Here is a 23,409-nt window from a genome sequence, read left to right as displayed (position 1 = left end):
GGATAAAGAACCAAAAGAAGTATCACAAATATTAGGTTGAATCATGTAAAGTTGTCTACATTTGCCTTTGACCCACAAAAATGGTAGTTTTTCACAAAGCAAGGATCTTTGTTCATTATGGTATTATTCAGAATAGTGAAACATTAGGAACTATGTAGATGTTTTTTATCATAGCATTTTTCAGAATAGTGAAAAAATGGGAGGTAAATCTAAATGTCACACAATAAATCATGCCATATCCATATCATGGAATTAAAATGAATGTTTTGGGAGATTATTTAATAACTCAATCCCTTTATGTTCTTACCCAGTTTTAGGAGGTTAAATTCCATCTATATATGCTGGCAACTCCCAAATGTATATCTGAAGTCCAATTGCTCAAAAAATCCAGATGCAGACATTCAATTTCCTGTTCACCATTTCCACTTGGATATCTAATCAATATTTGAAATTTAATATGTCCAAACTTGAACTTCTGATCTGTCTCCAAAGCCCGTTCTCCCCCCATCCTTATTCATCTTGGTTAACAGAAATTCTGGCTTCATCCTTCCAGTTGTTCACGCCAAGATCCTTAGTCATTCCTGACTTTTCTTTTGTTCATCCCCCACATTCAATCCATCAGGAAGTTCTCTGCTTTAGTCTCAAAATATACCCAGTGCCCAACACTTTTCATCACCTTCATTGTTACCCCTGTGGTCTTTCCCTTAGACTGCGAAAGCCTCCTAACCTTTTTAACTGCAGTTAATCAGTATTTTTTAAGGTTAATAGTTTAAAGGGTAGTGATGAAAATTGTATAGATATATCTGGACCAAGTTCAAAGAGACATGGCAATGTGCTCCAAAGCATTGCACCATGAAGTTTGGAGATATTTGCTCTATCGTCTCTTTTCCTTCTGCATTTTCCTGCTCCCCTCCTTTGTTTCCTCTGTAACTATCAGGAACTGGGGCAGTTACCAGTTTATTGCCTCTCAGCTCCAAATCTACCCTTTATTGCCTGCTCGGCAACAATGCTAGACCCTCTTGTAAACACTTTTCCTTTGCCAGCTGGCACAATGTTCACCTTTGTCAGGAGAATGCTCTGGAGAGGCACTAGACAAGGGAGCTTCTCTTCCTTGTTCTGCTGTGCTTCCTTCTGCAAGCTCCTACAGGACACTCCTAGCTCTTGTTCTCAGCAGCTAACCTCGTATGACATTCCCTTGGGTGGCTCTCCACTCTCCACTGAGTCTTACTGGTATAGCACCTCTCCATGGATGGCCTCCCAGCAAGTTCTGGGACACGGTACCTCCCCATGGATCCTTCCCTGGCACCTAAGGGTAGATTCACAAGTGCTACTGGTGTGGCGTTTTAGTACTGATGGGCTATGGTTGTGCCCTAACAAATCGGGCTCTCAGCCTGGGGGAAAGGGGGCATTTTAGGTTTGCCTAGCCTTGGGCCTAGGGTTAGTGGCTGCTCATATAGATGCTATTCTTGTGTTTTGTTTTGTTTTAATTCTTGTATTCTTGAGTTCTTTTTATTGCATAGCAGCAAATCTTCCATTGTTCTAATTTCTTGTTACAGTTTGTGATGGTTATATGTTATGTATCAATCTGGCTGGGCCATGGTGGTCAGATATTTAATCAAACATTATTCTAAATGGTTCTGTGAAAATGTTTTTTGGATGAAATTATTTACATTGGTGGCCTTCAAGTAAAGCAGATTACGCTTCGTAATGTGGGTGGGCCTCACCAAATCAGTTGAAGGCCTAAACAGAACACAGATTGACCTCCTTCTGAACAAGAAAGAATTCTGCCAGCAGACTGCCTTTGGACTTGAACTACAACTCTTCCCTGGTTGTCCAGCCTGACAGCCTACCCTGTAGATTTTGGATTTACCAAGTCTCTACAATTGCATTAGCAAATTCCTTAAAATATCTCTATGTACACACACACACACCCTTTTGGTTCTGTTTCTCGAGAGAACTGTCATAGTTTTTTACATTAAACCACCCCTTTTGGGGCACCTGGCTGGCTCAGCTGGTAGAGAATGCAACTCTTGATCTCAGGGTTCCTAGTTCAAACCCCACAGTGAGCACAGAGCTTATTCATTTATAAATAAATAAATAACTAAAAATAAATAAATCACCCCTCTTCAAATAGCTGTGTGGTTTCTGACTCTTGATTGGACCCTGACAAATACACTACTGTTCTGCCCTGAATTCCTAATCTATATGTGCAAGTGTCTACTAAGCTTTTCTACTTGGATGTCTAACTGGTATTACAAACTTAGGTCCAGAAGTAAGCTTTTTATTTTTTAACATTTATTTATTTATAGGGGTGCCTGGGTGGCTCATTCGGTTAAGCATCTGCCTTCAGCTCAGGTCATGATCCCAGGGTCCTGGATTGAGCCTCGCATAGGGCTCCCTGCTCGGCCTGAAGCCTGCTTCTCCCTCTCCCACTTCCCCTGCTTGTGTTCCCTCTCTCGCTGTGTCTCTGTCAAATAAATAAATAAAATCTTTTAAAAATAACAAAGCAAAACAAAGTATCAACCCCACAGTTTTATTTGTAAAGAACAAAGCATGAAAAGTCATATTTAAATGTACTTCAAAACCTGAAAAACCCACGTCAGTTTCTCTGATATGTATGTTAAAGTGCTTGATAATATCACAATACTCTTTAAATTTTATATTATGTTCAGATGAGGAAAAAAAAAAATCCAGTTCTGATGCATTGTTAACAATACAAAGAAACACAATATAATTTAAATGCCGAAGTGTTCATTGTTTAAAAAGATACACAGGGTACATTTATACATGGTTCAAGTGTAACACAGAGGGGTTTTTTCTATGTTTAACACCCTCATTTGATTGACAACAGGAACTCCTTACCATACCTCTCTACTGTCAACAAGATTTGGTTTGGAATAGACTGGAGCCACACACAAATATATTCAGGAAACTGGATGAAGTGTGATTCTCTCCCACATAACCCAAGGATGCCCTGGGTTCCTTCAAATGAAGAGAAACTTTTTGATACATGTTTTTTTCACTCTGGTGTCAACTGCTCAATGTGATACATTTCTGGAGCTAATCTTTATTCTGTCCTTGAGAGGATGATCAGCTCAAGGAAGATCTAGGAGGATGAGTTTCTTCTTGGATTCCTCTGATCACATCATCAGCACCCTCTTCAAAAAAGCTTGGAAATCCAAGAGATTTAGAAATGTATTTTAATAGGAGCAAGGGACCTAGAAGTTTATTATTCATTTCCGTCTCCTTTTAAGCTAAGTAAGTAACAAATACTTATGTAAGGAACAGGGGCTTCCAAAGAAACTGATGACCTGGAAACAGCATTCACTTCAAAAAGTAGAGAGGAGTTCGAGACTCCATTCTCAATCAATGAAGGTGTGTTAATACTGAAATATAAATAGCTAAGGGTCAGATTGTCCTTTCAACATGGTGAAAAGGATAGTTTCTGTAAACCTCACAGAGAAAATACAAGTGAAAATCCACTAAAAAATCGTAATTCTTAGCAGAAAGAAGATATTTCAATTAAGAACTACACTCTCAATGCTGTCAAATAAATATTTCCCTGGGGATCTGAGGTCCTCGTCTGTTGCCTCATGTTTCAAAGTATCTTAGAGGTGTCAACATATCCTACACATATACCATTAAGTATCGTCTCTACCTCTCTTTCACTTACATTTGCATACAACAGTGCTTTATTCCAAAAAAAGAAAATACAAGCAATTCAGTTATTTCCCCATATCATTCATGTAGTAGGACAGAAGTTCATGAAAATGATTTTTTAAAAAAAGGCATGTTAAAGTAAATACACAGGGTTACAAAGGTTCAAAAATGTGTGAAACACTGAAAATAAATTTTAGAGGGAAATTGCAAACTTTTGCAGGTTTCAGTTTCTTATATAAAATTCTTGCTCCCAGTGGGAAAGAGAAAGAGGAAGAACTTTTATTCTCTGTAGGCCTACTTCACCCCAACTAGAATCCCACTTTATGCTACTCCACACCCCACATGGAGCCTCAGTCAGTTTTAAGGCGCTAATGAGCCCCACCCAGGGCACTGCTTTCTGGGCTCACACATTGTCCCACCACTGTATCAGAAAGATTGAGATTCGGAGTTTCAGGACATCTGGAAAACACTTGGAAATTAGATGTTTCAAGAGGTAATATTTTTGGCAATTTCATTTTAAAACAATTTCCTCTCAAGCTATTATTATATGAAAATACTAATTGTGGTTCCGGGCACTACTTTTAATTTATTCTGAGGGAAAAAAGTCAATTACAAAATTGATTTTTACTTACTTTAACTCTGAGGTGTGATTATGAAGCAATATACTAATTAAAAAATTAATATACCAAAAAGGATACCTCTAACTGGGTATGGTCCTTCCAAAAGTCAGCTATAGACATTTATTCTAAGGGTTCTGCCTCTGTCCTGCTCAAAATATTCTGGTATTGGCTTAGAGGTAGTTATAAGCCACATAAGAACGAAGTCTTATTTCTTTAGAATTGTTTCTTTTGTGACCTCAAACTCTGCTTAAGCATCCTTTTTCATCAACTTGGATCCTAAGGACATTTTGTTTCCCAATATTAAATTTCTTCTAAAAGGCCAAGATTTACCATAACTGGCAACAGAAGAATGGGCTGTAGGCCATCCAAGCATCTTGCAAGGAGGTCCCCACAGGTTTGGAGCCCTGGCTGTTATCACTGGAATAACTATATGGGCTCCTCAGGTAACCAATTTAAAGGGTCCAGCATTCTAGAAGAGGTGTCAGTTCTGGTGTGATTGTTTCTTTTGAAATCGGTCATTTCCACTGTAATGGTCATACTACACAAAGTGGGATAAAACTTTAGGTATAACTCTTTTTTGGGGTACTTTTTAATGTAATAGCTTTATTCACAGGCCCCAAATCCAATTTTGCTCCTAGTTTTTGTAATGGGTGTAATTCTCAACCACTTGAGAACAATTTGTTAAAATCAATGTTAATCCTTATAAATGATTCTTATAAACGAATATGAACAGTGATTTTCCTACCTGTTTAGGTATGGGTAAAGATCCAGGGGTAGAAAGACTATTCATATGAATGCCTCCTCAGAGCTCAGTCTCATGCGGCCTTGGTGTTAATAAAAGACACGAGCTCTAGACTCTGGTCGTTGTCACTGACCAGCCGTGGGGTATTTAGCCTCTCTGATCAAGCGTTCCCATCTATAAAATGATGACTCAGTGCTAGCACGCTAACCTAAGTCATCTCTCAGCTGCCCAGAGTGTACCAGAGGCATGGCCTTCTAAGAGAGGTACTAAGAATAAAACCCTGCACTGATCATTCTGTGGTGTCTGATCACTACAACACAAGAACCCCATGTTAAATAGGGTCTGGATGCCTCCCATGATAGACTTTCCAGGTCCTTGGAAGAGCTACCCCAATGCAGACAGCCCTTAGCCTCAGGCGAGCAAATCTCCAGGCTGCCCAGGTCACCCAGAATCATCTTCTTAAAGCCCTTCCATGGGCTTCTAAATGCTGCCTTCAACTCCCCCGGTGCTCCTGGATTACTAAGTCACTGGTTAAAAGGGGATGTGCCTTGGTGACCCCGGCTGAATACAGTGTTTGATAAAAGGAGTGAGGCACTTGTTTCATTAGTTTCTTCCTCCAGGAAATAAGTGGAACAATACTGTTGGTTAAGCCCAGGACCCTCAAGACTGTACAAGGGTCCTGAGAGGCCATGGCTTTGCTCCTCAGCCACAACTGGGAATAAACCCTGGAGCTCTGCTGAGGCAATTTCACCACTAACAATGTGCAAATGCCTAATGAGTTACAGGACCTACTATAAACGAAGACTCAAGGTAACTGGCTAACCCCACATTTATTTAACTTCCTTATAAAATACCAAGCTGGAAAGCTACTCACAATGTTTGGTCTTTCAAAACTGATGCCTCTTGTTCTGCTTCCATTTTTGTCAGTCTGTGCTGCACTGGCTTTTACCTTCTCAGGGCCAGTTGTTTTATATTATTACCCTTTCTTAAAAAGGAACATAAAACTTGCCCTGAAACACCCAGAAAGGGTTCATTCTTGCTCTTTCCCTCTGTTATTTGCATTATCATGGTCAACAAATACTTTCACAAAAACATTCCAAGCTACACAGAGCCCTCCTCCTCCTCAGACATTCCTTCCATTTCCTGAGAGGGGGATGGGCACAGGAAGAAGGGAGGGGAGGGGTGAATGGAACCTAACAAAGACAGGGTTTGAGATTACCCTTGAGGTAAGGAACTGCTGCAGGGGTCAGATGGCCAAATTTTAAGTACAGAATCAAACTGCCGTTTGCAGTTCTTATAACTATGAGACCAACACTCTGAAATTCACATCTCTTCAAAGTACCTCACATAACAAGAATAAAAATGCCAAGAATGAAGTTAGTCTAGGCTAATCTTTCCAAAGTGTAAAGAAGTTATAATCCTACAATTTAACATACTTTTCAGGGCTTTGTGTGTTCTCTTTCCAGTTCAGCCAAGCTCCTGGGGTCCAGTATTTAAAATATTTGAATCATATCTTTATCTTGTGCCGATGGAAAAATTTTTCCAAAAGGCTGGAAAAGTGACTTAATTCAAATGTATGAAACCATTTGTAACCTAAAAAAAAATGTAAGTGAGGACTATCATGTACAGTAGGTAAAGCTGTTCACATTCACAATACAAAGGATCGGACACACCAGGATGGATGGCTACGACATAACAATGCATTCTGGGTTCCTCTGTGATACCTGGAGGGGAAAAAAAGCCCGACTGGGTTGCACTGTAATTACATGTTTACTGGCTTCTTCCTGGCTAGCACCACTCTTCCCCTCCCCAACTCCCAATGCGGTTAAGCTACTTATTTTAAGTCACAGGAATATTCAATCTAAGAAAAGTATCTTATTAGAGTAATATAATTTCTTAAAGAAGATAGCATATTTACACACATCTAACACATGAAAATACTCTATTTTATACTAAATTCCAGGTTCAAATGAACTACAATACAGCATTTTGCCTTGTCTGTAGTGTGAGGATTGTTCAAATTGGGGAATACAGTGTGTTGCCCCGGCACTGACTCACTCCCTTGTCAGACAAGTCCAAATCAGTCCCCATAGTTGGGGAAGGCTCAGGAACAAGGGGTCTGGACTGAGCGTTTCTAGCCATGTGGGTTACACATCCACGCCTTTGATGAGTGAGCCTTCCAAGACTATGGTGAAGTCCTGAATGGTCTGCAGAATGCGGATGAGAGAGTTGACAGTCATGCGGTCTCGCAGGAGGGCGCTTTCCTCGTACATTCGGGTAATGGCAGGACACTCAGCTAAGAGTGGGATCCACTGTGGGAGCAGGCGATCCCTACAGATTCAAAGAGAAAGAAGTCCTGAGCTCTGCTGACCTTGCTGCAGAACAACACACACGTTAGAGCTTTCAATGGGAAGGCGCGGGGCTGGACAGAGCAAAACCTAGTCAAGTTTGGAGGTCAGCAGAGAGGAGACCAAAGTCAAGAATTTGGAAATTTGCTGGTTAAAAAGATACAGTACTGAGACAGTGTAAGCTAATGGGAAAACCCAAGAGATTGTAAAAGTAAGTCTGGACAAATTGGCCATAAGGACTTAACCACATTAAAGAGATTCTGTATTCTGATTTAACATTTTATTATTTTTTAAAGATTTTATTTATTTGACAGAGAGCGAGAGAGCACAAGCAGGGGGAACGGGAGAGGGAGAAGCGGGGCTTGATCCCAGGACCCTGGGATCATGACCTGAGCCGAAGGTAGATACTTAACCATCTGAGCCACCCAGGCACCCCCGATTTAACACTTTAAAAAAAGAGGCAGAATGTCATTTTGTATCTCTCTTTTACAGGGGTGTTACTCAGACATCTGTGGCAAGGCATGCCAAAGTATACTGACCCTTTGGGAAGAAAGACTACATTAAATAGTTGGGACTAACATTTTTAAAAGACTAACACAACATAACATAACATCCATACCTTATATAAGGTAAGGAACAAAAAGCAGAAAAACATTAAGTAGATTTTATAAACCTACAGAGGGGCTGCAGTGGTCTAATTAATCAGAACAGTAAAGATACAAAAGAAGATAAGGATCACGTTCAAAAGGAATTTTATTTATTTCTTTATTTTTTAAAAGATTTTATTTATTTGACACGGAGAGAGAAAGAACAAGTAGGCCGAGCAGCAGGCAGAGAGAGGGAGGAGGAGGCTCTCCACTGAGCGGGGAGCCGGACATGGGGCTCAATCCCAGGACCCGGGGATCATGACCTGAGCCGAAGGCAGACGCTTAACCGACTGAGCCACCCAGGTGCCTCCAAAAGGAATTTTAGAAGCATAGCTGAAATTGGCCCCTCTTATTAAGAAGAAATAAAGAACTTAGTTTTGTAAACCAGTTGTTTCAGGAGGACAACATCTCAACCTTCAGTGTGTCTTTTTTTTTTGAGAGAGAGAGAGAGAGAAAAAGCGCAGGAGGGAGGGAGGGTCAGAGGGAGAAGCAGACTCCCCGCTGAGCAGAGAGCCCGATGGTGGGACTCGATCCCGGGACTCCAGGATCATGACCTGGGCCCAAGGCAGACATTTAACTGACTGAGCCACCCAGGTGCACAACCTTCAATGTGTACTGATTAAACTCTGACATTAGTTATCTGTCACTAAGTACCTAAGATGTCCTTACTGAGCATCCCTCAATATGCCTTTCTTTTTTTTTTTTTTTTTAAAGATTTTTTATTTATTTATCTGAGAGAGAGAATGGGAGACAGAGAGCACGAGGGGGGGGGGTCAGAGGGAGAAGCAGACTCCCCGCTGAGCAGGGAGCCCGATGCGGGACTCGATCCCGGGACTCCAGGATCATGACCTGAACCGAAGGCAGTCGCTTAGCCAACTGAGCCACCCAGGCGCCCTCTTTTTTTTTTTAAGTTTATTTTTTGTAGTAATCTCTACACCCAAAAGGGGGCTCAAACTCACAACCCTGAGATTAAGAGTCGCATGCTCTTCTGAGCCAGCCGGGTGCCCCACAATATGCCTTTCATGACAACAGCAGCCATAACTAGGCCATCTTGAATCTCGTTGGGGAGCCAGGGCTGTAGGAAAAACAAACACTGCACAGATAACTTAAAAAGAATCTTCTTCTTGGGATGCCTGGGTGGCTCAGTCCATTGAGCGTCTGACTCTTGATTTTGGCTCAGGTCATGATCTCAAGGTTGTGAGACTGAGCCCTGTGTTGGAATATACACTCAGTGGTAGTCTGCTTGAGATTCTCTCTCTCCCTCGCCCTCTGCCCCTCCCCTGTACTTTCTCTTTCTCAAATAAAGAAATCTTAAAAAAAATAAAAATTATTCTGAAGGTCTATGTGTTTCATTTCTTACAATTCTGACAGCTGTTTTAAAATTAATCATTGTGCAGCTCCTATGTGTCATTTTCCAAAAATACAGGGGTAGGAAATTGTCTTAGAAGACTTTATATAGTTAAGAATTATTTATATAGAAAAAAATTAGTATGAATTCTATAATGTTCTTAAATTTAAAGTAATACGGTGGTATATTGTAAATATATGTATGTGTATGTGCTGGTGTGTCAAATTCCTTACCAAACTACCTATCACCTATCTGCCCACCTTTGGGGCCAGTGTAGTAGTGTAATGGTTGGGAGCTGAGGCTCTCTAATGAGACTGGGTATGAATCTTGGCTCTGCCTCTTTCTAGATGTGTGACCTTGGGAAAGTTGGTTAACTTAGCTATGCCTCATCTATTTTCTGTTTTCTCATCTACACAATGAGGGTACAGCTCATTGCGTAGATGAGAAAACAGCTGCTACTTCAGGTAGCGTAACAGTGAAGTGACAGGAGGATTAAATGAGATAATGAATGTAACGTACTTAGCATAGTGCCGATACATAGCAAGTACCCAATAAACAGTAGTCTCCTAAGAAAACTAGGAATGAAAGAAGCCCAGGGGAGAGCTCTGGAAGGGGCATGATCTGGCATAACCCCTTCTGGACTCTTGTTCAACACGTAACAAATACAGGGAAAGTCAAGAGCTGGCTTTATACCGTGTTCCAAGGCAAACTAAAATCTGGAATTTGCCGTCCTTCCCAATGTTCCTGGGTGCAGTATTAATAGCATTTACATAGTGGCAGAAGGTTTTGCAGGATGATTTCTGAATAAGGACATCATCTTCATTGTCTAGAATCTGGTCAGTGGTTTCAAAATAAGCAACTGCTTTCTCTGGGGAAGGAAGTCAGAATCATATAATAATACACATTAATACTTCATATACAGAAAGATTAATCACTTAGTTTATTCTGGAAACACTATTGATGCTTTGCATTATAGCCAGTTCAGAAACCAAAATCATTACTTTATCACTGGTTTCAAGAAGAATTCCAGAGGTCCATGTTTCACAGTGGAACAATATACTCCCAGGAGTTTATTTTCTAATCTAGACTGCATTCCAGAAGGGTAGAAAGTTTACTCTCTTTAGAATACCTTCAAGCAATGGAAATTGGCAAAAAAGAAAAAAAACGGACTCCTCTGTCAAGACTAGAATCTTCTAGGAGTAACTAGCAAATATACAGTAGCCATTAAGATGGTGCCCTCTGTTCTGGTTACAGAATGGCTGGCTAACACTTTGCAACAAAATCCTTGAAACAGAACTGATTCAGGAAATCTGAGGAAGGGATATGTATACACATACCAGAAACAGGAGCAGTAAGATTCTAGGCATTCCAAAAGAAAAAAAAATGCCTAGCTCTCTCAACCTTTTCTTTGTTTAAAAATTCTAAGTTGGATAAAATCAACTACTTCATCTAGACTATATTTACAAGACACAAAATGATTGATCACCCCTTTAAAAAAACTGGGAATTCTAGAAGAACTGCATACCAAAATAAAGATTACAAAGCTTATTTAGCAAGCTAGAGCAGCATACTCCAACAGAACTTTCTGTGATGAATGAGATGTTCTATATCTGCAAGGTTCAATTTAGTAGCTCCTAGGTTAAGGCAGGTGTGACTAAGGAAGTGAATTTTAAATTTAATTTACATTAAATCAGTTTAAATTTAAATAGCTACATGTAGCTAGTGGTTACCATACTGGACAGCATAAAGCTAGAGTAATCCTTCTAAAACAGAAGTTACATTATGTCACTCACTCCTTGGCTCAAAGCCTTCCAATGACTTCCTGTTTCAATCATGATAAAGACCAAAGTTCTTCCAATGACCTAGATGGCCCTAAAGCACCTGGCTCTGGCAGTAAACAGCCCTCTTCCCCAATATCCTCTTAGTCTCGTCTCCCTCACTCTGCCCCGTCACATTAGTCTTGCTATTCCATGAAAAGGCCAAGCACACCACTCCCAGCTTGGGGCCTCTCCCTGGCAGTTCTCTCAGCCCCCAGTGTTCTTCTCCCAGATAGTCACATGGCTCGACTAACTTCCTCAGAGTCTTTGCTCAAATGTCACCTTGTCCACAAAGCGTATAACCACCCCACTTATAAGAGCACTCTCCACTCCATGTCCTGTCACTCTGCTCTGTTTTTTTCCACATCAAACATAGCTTTGTAACATACTAGATGAAATGCATACTTGTTATGTTTTTGTGCATTGTCTGGGTTCCTGTCCCCACCAGAATGTAAGTTTGTCAACCATAGAGATTTTTGTGTTTTACTTATCTCTTGATGTATATCTTTTTTTTTTAAAGTAAGCTCTATGCCCAACGTGGGGCTTGAACTCATGACCCTGAGATCAAGAGTCCCATGCTCTACCAACTGAGCCAGCCAGCTGTCCCTTGATGTATATCTTGAGTATCTAGAATAGTGTCTGGAATATTATGGACACTGTAAATATTTGTTGAATGAATGAAAAGCAAAGATACTGCTAATTTGATATTTATTTAAAAAAATGTACTCCCTTGTTACTAACCCTTATTTGCTTAAACTCCTGGGTCTTCGAGTTTTCTAAGAAACATTTCAGTGACCTTGCAATAATATACACCCGCTTTAATTTACCTATGAAGTCCCAGATGAAGACATTCTTGTGAAAGATGCGGGCAGATTTGAACCCATGATGGAAGACTTGTTCAAGTGCCACAACCAGTCCATTTTCTCCACACAGCAACACTGTGAGGCTTCCTCTCTGTGGAGCAAAACACACAGTGCCAAAGGATGATCGGCCGCATCTATGTTTAACAAGATGCTAGAAGAAGAGGTGCTGAGGACTGCTATGAGGCTTGTTTTTATAGCTATGAGAAAGCTTACAAATAAAAATTAACATACCCTCTACTGCCTTATGGATCATGTGTAAAAATGGCTTTAAAATCCTATATATTAAGTTTTATAGATCATCATACCTCTTTTTCAGGTTTGTGAAAATGTTTCACAATATTATTCACAGCTTCTCCAATTCCTTCTTGGATCTGTCCAGCATTGGGTTCTGAAAAAATAATGAACAGTGCCTGAATTCTCATGCAAGGGAAATAAACTAAAGTACTATGGGGTATCACCTGTGTCCACCAGGCAGGGAACACTTCACCACAGCAGGCTGGCTTGTCAGGGGCCCAGTGAAACTTGCCTTAGGCCAGTTCGGCCCAGTGGGAGGCATCTTGGCACAAAGGAAAAGAATCCAACAGACTCCTAGATTCAAATTCCAACTTTACCACTTGCAATTTATAACCTTGGTTAGATGTCAAATTTCTTCTGAGTTTGAATTTCCTCAGCTTTAGCTAAAATAGGAAAAATATACACCTCATGGGTCACTGGGAAAGGTGAATGAGATATTACAGGTGTTATTCACCTGGCATGGTACCTGTCACAAAGTGCTAGCAAGATCCTGGATCTGAGGAGTGAGGTGGGAAAGACCCACAGCATCATTTGCAGGTACCCTCTTATCCTACCTACCTCTGAGTCCCTTAGTGGGCAGAGACCCAGGTTTGTGAAGCTCTGAATGGCTAACCTGAAAGCTGTGTTTTTGCTATCGTGTTGAAAGTAAAGGGAAGATGCCTGGTACACCGCGGCACCCGAAGCCCAGAACTGCTTCCTTTTCTGGTACTCAGTCCATCTGGACACTGCTTCATTTGCCACCCCCCCGCCCCCCGCACATGCTTAGGCCCTGTTCTTGGGGGAGAGCATGGTGGGCTGCCTGAATGGGATCTAAACTGCCTTTGCCGCCCAAACCCCAAGAATGGTTAAAAAAATATAGTAAACAGATTTTAGGGATAGAAGTAGGTAGGTAACAAGAGAAAAAATTAAATATTTGGTAATTTCTTATGGTGATTAACTATTAAATTTAATTTACATGTCACACCATAAAGGACAAACTACACATTTTAGTGTTTAAGAATCTTCGAATTCATACTGCTGGAGGATTTCTTGCATAAAACATTCTTCAGGTAGAACTCAAGTTTTTCTACACCAATGCATAAAAATTGTAAATGGGAACCTCTAATGATTGAAGGACTAGAGCATAGAACTTACTTAAAAAAAAAAAGATATACATCAAGAGATAAGTAAAACACAAAAATCTCTATGGTTGACAAACTTACATTCTGGTGGGGACAGGAACCCAGACAATGCACAAAAACATAACAAGTATGTGGCCTCTTCAGCTGCTAGTTACTTTTTCCTTTCTCTAAATATATTTTTTTAATTTTTATTTTTTTTAAAGTAATCTCTATGTACAACGTGGGGCTCAAACTCATGACCCCAAGATCAAGAGTCATATGCTCTACCGACTAAGCCAGCCAGGCACCCCTGAATATTTTCTTTTTTAAACAGGAAGACCTTGGGGCGCCTGGGTGGCTTAGCTGGTTAAGCATCTGCCTTCAGCTCAGGTCATTATCTCAGCGTCCTCGGATTGAGCCCCATGAAGGGGTCCCGGCTCAGTGGAGCCTGTTTCTCCCTCTCTCTCTGCCTCTCCCCTTGTTCATGCTCTCTCTCTCTCTGTCTCAAATGAATAAATAAAATCTTTAAAAATAAACATGAAGATGTATTTTGAAAACTTTTATTCATTCTAAAATAGCACTGTACTAATCAGTTGTATTTTATTTTTAAAGATTTTATTTATTTATTTTTTAAAAGATTTTATTTATTTATTTGACAGAGACACAGCGAGAGAGGGAACACAAGCAGGGGGAGTGGAAGAGGGAGAAGCAGGCTCTCTGCAGAGCAGGGAGCCAGATGTGGGGCTTGATCCCAGGACCCTGACCTGAGCCGAAGGCAGACGCTTAACGACGGAGCCACCCAGGCGCCCATAAAGATTTTATTTTTAAGTAATCTCTAAACCCAACATGGGGCTCGAACTTACAGCCCTGAGATCAAGAGGCTCATGCTCTACCGACTGAGCCAGCCAGGAGCCTCTAATCAGAAGTATTTTATTTTATTTTATTTTAAAGATTTTTATTTATTTGTTTGTTTAACACAGAGAGAGAGAGCACAAGTAGGCAGAGCAGCAGAGAGAGGGAGAGGGAGAAGCAGGCTCTCCGCTGAGCAGGGAGACTGGAGCCCGATGCGGGGCTCGATCCCAGGACCCCGGGACCGCGACCTGAGCCGAAGGCAGCCGCCTAACGACTGAGCCACCCGGGCGCCCCAAATCAGAAGTATTTTAAAACTGATTTATAACTTTTAGTTCTCTAAATATCACCTTGCACACACTGTGAGAAAATGCCAATTACCCATCTCTGAATCTCAGGTTATTTAAAATTTTCTACTTATTAAGGAAAGAAAATATGACCAAAGGTTAGGCCTCTTAAAACAGTAATATCCCACAAAACTGTGACTGTTTTAGAAGTTGTAATAATTTGGATGGATTGGGCTGAAATCTTTTAAGTCAGTCTTTTTTTTTTTTTTTTTTTAAAGATTTTTACTTTTTTATTTGACAGACACAGAGAGAGTGAGAGAGGCAACACAAACAGGGGGAGTGGCAGAGGGAGAGGGAGAAGCAGGCTTCCCGCTGAGCAGGGAGCCTGACACGGGGCTCGATCCCAGGACCCTGAGATCATGACCTGAGCCGAAGACAGACACTTGAGGACTGAGCCACCCAGGCGCCCCCTTAAGTCAGTCTTTTAAGTCAATTTAGGATTACGTACAATAAATTCACCAATTTTAAGTGTGCAATTTGATGAGCTTTGACAGATGTATCATGCAACCACCACAATCATGATGTAGAAAATTTCCATCAACCCAAAAAGCTCCCCTGTGCTCCTTTTTCAGTCAATCCCCTTCCCTAGCTCTCAACTCCTGGCAACTGATGCTCTGATTTCTATCATTATTATACTGCCTTTTCTAGAATTCAGTATAAATGGAATCATATAGCATCTAGTCTTTTGTGTCTGTTCTTTTAGTTAGCATAATGCTTCTGAGATTCACCCATATTGTCAGATACATCAATAGTTTGTTCATTTTTATATATTGCTGAGAAGTATGCCACTGAATAGATATAGCACATTCTGCTTATCCAATCACCAGCTGGTGGATATTGGATTATTTCCATTTTGACTATCACGAATAAACCTCCTATGAACATGACATGGGACTGCAAGTCTTAGTGTAGCTACATGTATTCACTTCTCATGAGTAAATACTGAGTGGGATTCTGTATCAAGTGTGTGCTAAATGTGTGTGTGTCTTTATAAGAAAGTGCCAAACTGTTTTTCCTTTGGCATTCCCACTAGCAATGTCTGAGCATTCCACTGCTCTCCATCCTCACCAATATTTGGTATTACCATTCTTTATAATTTTAGTTTTTCTAGTGAGTGTGTGAAGTCTACCTCTGAAGGCAATAGGGAATTATGAATCAGGGGACTACTTTGAGAAAGAGTAAGGGGAATTTTTAGACTATATCATTCTAATAGTTAATATATCGCCATGTGCTAATAAATGGATAGGGACTGAAAATATCTAAGGAAACCTCTTTGTTGGTAAACTGAAAACCTCTCAGGTTCTGTTATATTCTACTTATGGCTTTATTGTCTAGAGCTGAAATAAAACCACTTCACTGATAAACTTCTGTAATTTTTCACTAATCATACTGCCTCTGTTTTAGTTTTTCTGTGGCTCCTGTAATAGATTACCACAAACTTGGTGACTTAAGACAACAGAAATCTATTCAGTCATTGTTCTGGAGTGCCAGAAGTCAGAAATTATCACCGGGCAGAAATCAAGGCAGGGCCACCCTCCCTCTGGAGGCTCTGTGGGAGCACATGCTCCTCACCTCTTCAAGCTTCTGGTGGTTGCTGGCATTCTCTGGCTTGCAGCTGCATCACTCCAATTTCTGCCTCCCTCTTTTAAGAATATGTGTGACTGCATTTAGGGCCCACCTGGATAATCCAGGATAATCTCCCCATCCCAAGATTCTTAATTTAATCATTTACAAAGATCTTTTTTCCAAATAAAGTAACATTTACTGATTCTGGGATTAGGATCTAATACCCTTGGGAGACATTATTCAACCTACTAAAGCCCACATTAGCATAAATTGGAAGTTTATGGTAGTATTAAAGATGGCATATAAGTATAGCATCCTATCCATAGATGTCACTCCTTTATAGTATTTTATTACTTCCACAGGAACATAGGGGTAGGGAGAGGAACTTTTAGATTTTCTCTTGGAATAAGGGGCTCTGGATAGCTAGATGTAGCTCTCTGGGAGTACTGTAATAAGAACTGTCCTTATTCCTCCTTTAAGGTTGTTGTTGTTTTTGTTTTTCAAGATTTTATTTATTTGACAGAGAGAGACACAGCAAGAGAGGGAACACAAGCAGGGGGAGTGGGAGGGAGAAGCAGGCTCCCTGCTGAGCAGGGAGCCCAATGCAGGGCTCGATCCCAGGACCCTGGGATCATGACCTGAGCCGAAGGCAGACGCTTAACGACTGAGCCACCCAGGCGCCCCAGTTGTTTTTTTAAAGTACAATCCACCCCACAACATGGGGCTTGAAAACTCAAAACCCCAAGATCAAGAGTCGCATGCTCTACTGACTGAGCCAGCCAGGTGCCCTTCCTCCTTTAAGTTTCAGTCAAAATATTATTTACTCACATTTCCATAGTTTAATTAAAACAGAGCATGCAGTTTTTGTTTGATTTTAATATCTAAATTCTTCAGGCTTTTACTTATTTGTTAATTCTTGCCATATTTTTTCCCTTTCCTCTCTCCTCCCTCCCTCTTTCAAATTCCGTTGGCCCAAATTAATTTTCCTCAGCCTTCTTCTTTTTAATCTTGTCACAATTCATTAATGCAACAGTTTCCTCTGAAATGGCCACATGATGCCCGCAACATCTGAGGCACACTGCAAATTTAACAATCAATGGTGGTACTTACTGGTGGTTTTTCCTGTCAGTGAAGTGATGCTCAGTCTCCGAGCTGAGGTGGGGGATTTCTGTTGGGGTGGAGTCCGACACTGCTTTACCAGATCCTCATCTGCCACTGAGGTCATCAATTCCCCAATAAGGATTCTCTCCAGGCTTCCATCATCAATGCCTTTCCCCAACCACCGCCCGCATGGGAACCTTGTAGGTCAGAAAAACAACTTCTCCATCACCAGCACTTTACTAGTTTTAATCAGAATTTTTAAAATGGCACCATGGGTGAAGCCCATCATTTTAGTGCCTATGGGTTGTTTTTTAAATTTTAATTTTAAAATTTCAAACATACAGAGAAGTAGAATCGTGTAACAGACACCCATATTCTTTAATGTTTTGCTATATGCTTTGTTTTTATTTTGTGTTGAAGTATTTTATTATTTTTTTAAAAGATTTTATTTATTTATTTGAGAGAGAGAGACACAGCGAGAGAGGAAACACAAGCAGAGGGAGTGGGAGAGGGAGAAGCAGACTTCCCACTGAGCAGGGAGCCCGACGTGGGACTCGATCCCAGGACCCCGGGATCATGACCTGAGCCAAAGGCAGACGCTTAATGACTGGGCCACCCAGCGCCCCTGTGTTGAAGTATTTTAAAGTACATTCCATGCATCAGGGCGTTTTACCCCTAAAAACACTTCAGTATGAATCTCTGAAAAATAAGGACATTCTTTCTTATATAGCCAGAAATTATCACATTCAACCAATTACAATGATTCAGTATTTTCTCATACCTAGTCTATATTAAAATACTGTGGTTAGTTCTTTTTTTTTTTTTAAAGATTTTATTTTATTTATTTGACAGAGAGAGAGAGAGAGTCAGCTAGAGAGGGAACACAAGCAGGGGGAGTGGGAGAAGGAAAAGCAGGCTCCCGGCCGAGCAGAGAGCCCGATGCGGGGCTCGATCCCAGGACCCCAGGATCATGACCTGAGCCGAAGGCAGACGCTTAACGACTGAGCCACCCAGGTGCCCCACTGTGGTTAGTTCTGACAAGAATATTTTCTTTTCTTTTCTTTTTTTTTTTTAAGATTTTATTTATTTATTTGAGAGTGAGAGAATGAGAGAGAGCACATGAGAGGGGGGAGGGTCAGAGGGAGAAGCAGACTCCCTGCTGAGCAGGGAGCCCGATGTGGGACTCGATCCCAGGACTCCAGGATCATGACCTGAGCCGAAGGCAGTCGCTTAACCAACTGAGCCACCCAGGCGCCCCTGACAAGAATATTTTCAAACTAGAAGTTAATGTGGGAGATGAGTTATAGGAGAAAAGAGGACAATGTTTCCAAAGAGGAGTAGCAGCTGTAACTAGGAGAGTCCAAAAGATCCTTTCCTCCTACTAAATTACTTTAAGCTGCCTTTTTTTTTTTTAAATCACAGTTATATCAGTCTTTTCTAACACTTGTGGACTAAGTATTAAGAGCAAACACAATCAATTTTTTAAAAGTTTTTTTGGTGGCAATTTTGTATTACATAAAAAGTAAAACTAAGGGGCGCCTGGGTGGCTCAGGTCATGATCCGAGGATCCTGGGATCAAGCCTCCCCCAACCTGGAAACTCCCTGCTCAGCAGGGGGCCTACTTCTCCTTCTCCCTCTGCAGCTCCCCCCTCCATTCATGTTGTCTCTTGCTTACTCTGCTCTCACCCTCAAATAAGTAGAAAATTAAAAAAAAGTAAAACTAAACCAAAAACCCTAAACTAAAATTCGAAGGCAGTGAGAAAGCTTCAGAAAGAAAACAGCCCTTTTTTTAAAGTTTATTTTTTTTGTAATCTCTACACCCAACATGGGGCTCAAACTCACTACCCTGAGATCAAGAGTCGCATGCTCTTCAGGCTGAGCCAGCCATGCGCCCCAGAAGAAAACAATTCTTAAACATTTTCTTGTCTAAAGAGCCTCAAAGAAAGAATTCTGAGCTCCCAAGGACATTTACTTACCTGTATGTATGTCCTGTGATCTCATTTCTGACCATGACACAATCCACTAGCCATTTGGCTAACAGTCCCGAGTTATCATGCCCAATCTGAACAGTGGTCAGCTTCCCCAAGTTCTGGCACTGGAGGGACAGGACCACAGGTTATTCAGAGCCTGATCCCACGCCCACTACCACTTAGCTTTAGTGGTGGCACTTTGGTTCCATTTAATTTAACAACTGCTGAGGACCCATCCTGCATAATGTGCTCTGCTTTGTACTAGAGAAATATATTCACATCTAATATAGCCCGTCTATGAGATAGGACACATATGGACATTAACTATCAAGTGAGGGGAGCCTTTAGGATGAGACGAATTTCAAGAAGTGGCGATAGGATCCTATTTAGATTCAGTCACAGTGAGGTCAGGAAATAACCACAGATATAAAAAAAAATCACTGACACAGCTGTTTTTCTGTTTCTAATAAAATGCTAAGGCAGAACTGACCTCAACCCTTATCTACTAGAAGTCTTTGAAACTATCATAAAAAAAGTACAGTTATCAATGTCCTTCCTGGCCATTGTTGGACAAGTACAAAAGAAAGCAATGATAAAAGTAAGAGTAAAAATAAAAGTCAATTAAATTCTGACTTTTAAATTCTGATAAAATATCACAGAACCCCCAACTGACTATGTATGGTTGAGAACATCAGAGCTATGAGTTCTTAAAGCCCTTGACTTCTTCGTATCAAGTGAGAAGGCATCATAGCCATCCAGGTGAGGGAGGAGGGCATCCTGAATTAGCTGTGGCAGGGAAGATGGAAAGAAGTAGGCAGAAATGAGAGAGTCTGGAAACAGTAACGACTGGATTTATAATAGAGTTTATGTTCCATACTTGCTAGTCAAAGAAAAGCCAAGGGTTTTAATCTTTTATACATAATGAGTCCATTAGAGAAATAGGGCTAAAACGGGCTCTTGGGTGTGTTATGACTGAGTGGAAACTGCTATTCCCAGACCCCAAGGAACACAATAGGACATTCAGTTAGAACTACTTCCCTCCTGAAACAAGAGCACGAGTTTGTCTTCTTCCTGCATGCCAGGATCAGCCTGCAGGGGGGCTCAAAGACAAGGGGAATATTTCACCAGCTGACACCTGAAAACTGACTACAATATTGAAAGGTATTTTTGTAGAATCACTCTACAAATGTCACCATGTGGTTTACAAGCCATAAGCATGGATGTCAGCTCTCCTGTCCTTTTGTCCATATTCAGGCAGGGAGCATTTTATCGTAAGGAAGAGAACCACTGTGGGAAAAGCACTTACTAGAATATTCTCTACTTGCCTGGTTCTGTGCTAGGCATCGGCAATCATGGAATAGGACCTAGCAAAGCCCCAACGTATTCCATTGCAAGTAGAAAAATAGAGCTTAATAATTAAAATTATAGCAATAAAAAAAATAACTGTGTTTAAGACAATTTTAGGTGTATACTCACAAAAATGATCCTGCATGCTTGAGTACTCCTTTTATTATTTGAGGAAAAATGAAAAAGTAAAACTGGAATCCTTGTGAAGAACTATGTATGACATTTTCTGCTAAGAAAGGTATTGGCTGAACCTACCTCAAAAGTCATTTCGAGGAGGTTTTTGGGAATCTGCATTACTCCCGTGTCTCCTAGCTCTCCTGATACACAGATCCAAGGGTTCGATGTGATGATCGCATTGCTCAGCTTTTTGATGGGGATGATCACTGACCTATATGGAATCACTGAAAGAACAATGCTAAAATTAAGTAAAAATTACAATAAAATTCTCCTGATAATAAAGCAAATATGTATTAATGACTCCACTGGCTTTCATAGGTAGTTTGCTCATTATGATCTATCAAGATATACTTAAACAAAGAGATGAGATCGCCTCTTCCAGTCTAGAAAGATGAAGTCCAGTTTATAAATCACAAGTCTCAACACTTTTGATGGTTTCCATGGCATATATATCACCAGGTATGCATGGCATGCAGAGTATCACCATGGTGATATATATAACTTCTACATTTACAAAAAAACAATCCCAGGCATTAACACCAGAACTGACTGCTATACAGAATTTTCATTGCTTTAACATTTTAAATTTTGTTCTAAAATCAAGTATATAAATGAACATGGTTACTGATACGGTTTCGTAGGTAAAAGGGGGTGAATGACTTCTTGGACACTATCCTCTTGTTGCTAATTTTCTCAGGCAATGTTTCAGAACGTTCCCATCCCAATTTTTTTAAAAAAATATTTTATTTATTTGATATATAGAGAGAGACAGTGAGAGCAGGAACACAAGCAGGGGAGTGGGGGAGAGAGAAGCAGGCCTCCCGCCGAGCAGGACGCCCGAATTGGGGTTCGATCCCAGGACCCCGGGACCACGACCTGAGCAGAAGGCAGACACCCAACGACTGAGCCACCCAGGTGCCCCATCCCAATTTTACACTATGATAAGCAAAGCCAAGAGTAATAACCAATGCCATTCTGGACCCAACATAAAGTCTATAAACCACAATTTGGAAAGCTATCGAGGCCACTCAGGAGGTACAAGAGGAGCCCTGCGGAAAGAATCAAAATGTAGAAAGAAATCTGTGTGCACTTTTCCTTCTGAAGGCTCTTCAAAAGGCACACCACTAGATGTCACTGTCCTATCACCATCTTTTGCTCAAACAGGATGGCTTTGCTATACATTGTGCACTCCCTCCATCCTCTTTTAAAAATGGGGATGGCTCAAACACACTGGTGCATTTTTATCCCTCAGAGTCATGCTTGTTTTTTTTTTTTTTTAAAGCAGGGTAGAATCAATTGTTGGTATCCTTGGGATTTCTGCTCCTTTAGTCCTAAGAAGGGGTATTAGAAACCCTCCTTGAAAGATCTACACATAGGATGATACACATTTATTGGACAAGATGCCCAGATACAGCCTCAGAAAATGAGATCGTGGTTCAATGCACTCTTAGATGAGGAAAGTGAATGGGATAAATGGTTCATTTCCCTAATTTTACATAAACGACTTTCTTTATGTTGGGTGAATAACCTCCCTTTCTGTCTTTTCATTTTGGCTGAAGGAAAGGAAAATGTCAGAGGAAAGGCCATACTTTCATGGTTTAGTAATCATCAGAATCAAATGGGTTTAGAAACTGAAAGCAGAAGAGGTTAGTGCAAGACTTTATTTTAGGTGCCAGAGGCTTCTTTCATTCCTTTCACGGAGAGGATTAAAAAAGCTGCAAAAAAAAAAAAAGGGTTTAGGGTCAGCAGTTCTGAGGCTGCAAAGGGACCACAGATGCACAACAGTGATTACATAGAATAAGGAGAAACATTATTAAACTTAAACTATTTCTTTCACGAAGATCTCAATTCCTCGAAGAGTTACTTAAATGAAATCTATAGATATAGGCAGGATCTTAGAAATCCTAACTACCTCTGCTATTTCTTCTCTTTTAAAACTGCACATCTTGGCTTCTTTTTAAAAAAAAGAGAGAGGGAGAGAATCTCAAGCAGACTCCCCACTGAGTGGGGAGCCCCGACACAGGGCTCGATGTCACAACCCTGAGTTCATGACCTGAGCTGAAATCGAGTTGGGCGCTTAACTAAGCCGCCCAGGCACCCCTAACATCTTAGCTTCTTATACCAGCAGTAATGTACTAAACTGACTGATAGTTTAGATACTAATGGACAGTTGACATATATTACTGGTTGGCCCAATACCCAGTTCAGCTCCATTTTTCCTTGTCTGCTTCTATCAGAAAATAGAAAGCCAAAACCTACAAATTTTTGGCCAGTGAAATGTTCTATTTATTGGGATTTCTTAGAAAATCCCGTTTTTCTAGCACAGGTTCTGCCCTTTCCTTCTTGGCACTCCTTCCTGCTAGAAGGTGGATTGAGAATAGCCACCTTGTGACCACGAGGTGATTAGCACACACTGAGGACTGTCTAGGAAGAGAGGGACAAAGACCCTGGGTCCATGAACGTACTATGGACTATCTTGAAACTTCTCATTATATAAGAAATATGAAACCACCTATTTTTTTTTTTTTTAAAGATTTTTATTTATTTATTTGACAGAGAGAGAGATAGCGAGAGAGGAACACAAGCAGGGGGAGTGGGAGAGGGAGAAGCAGG

The 23,409-nt window shown here is 40.7% G+C and overlaps 1 protein-coding gene across 1 annotated transcript in view; it reads right to left on the bottom strand.

Moving 5' to 3' along the window:
• Window positions 1-7,131: 7,131 nt before the first annotated feature.
• DENND5B (DENN domain containing 5B) overlaps window positions 7,132-23,409 on the bottom strand; it is a 185,025-nt gene continuing 168,747 nt past the window's right edge. Inside the window, exons 15-21 of the mRNA XM_021690540.1 lie at window positions 20,875-21,020; window positions 19,279-19,397; window positions 17,312-17,499; window positions 12,351-12,433; window positions 12,010-12,136; window positions 10,059-10,233; window positions 7,132-7,353 (exon numbers count right to left, since the gene is read on the bottom strand). Coding sequence (XP_021546215.1) covers window positions 7,170-7,353; window positions 10,059-10,233; window positions 12,010-12,136; window positions 12,351-12,433; window positions 17,312-17,499; window positions 19,279-19,397; window positions 20,875-21,020 — 1,022 coding nt within the window. The 3' untranslated portion in view covers window positions 7,132-7,169. The remainder of the gene's footprint in view (window positions 7,354-10,058; window positions 10,234-12,009; window positions 12,137-12,350; window positions 12,434-17,311; window positions 17,500-19,278; window positions 19,398-20,874; window positions 21,021-23,409) is intronic.

Source organism: Neomonachus schauinslandi, chromosome 5, assembly GCF_002201575.2.
Source record: "Neomonachus schauinslandi chromosome 5, ASM220157v2, whole genome shotgun sequence".
Taxonomy (NCBI): domain Eukaryota; kingdom Metazoa; phylum Chordata; class Mammalia; order Carnivora; family Phocidae; genus Neomonachus; species Neomonachus schauinslandi.
Note: the sequence above shows the minus strand (reverse complement) of the source record. Positions and strands in the feature narration are given on the sequence as shown.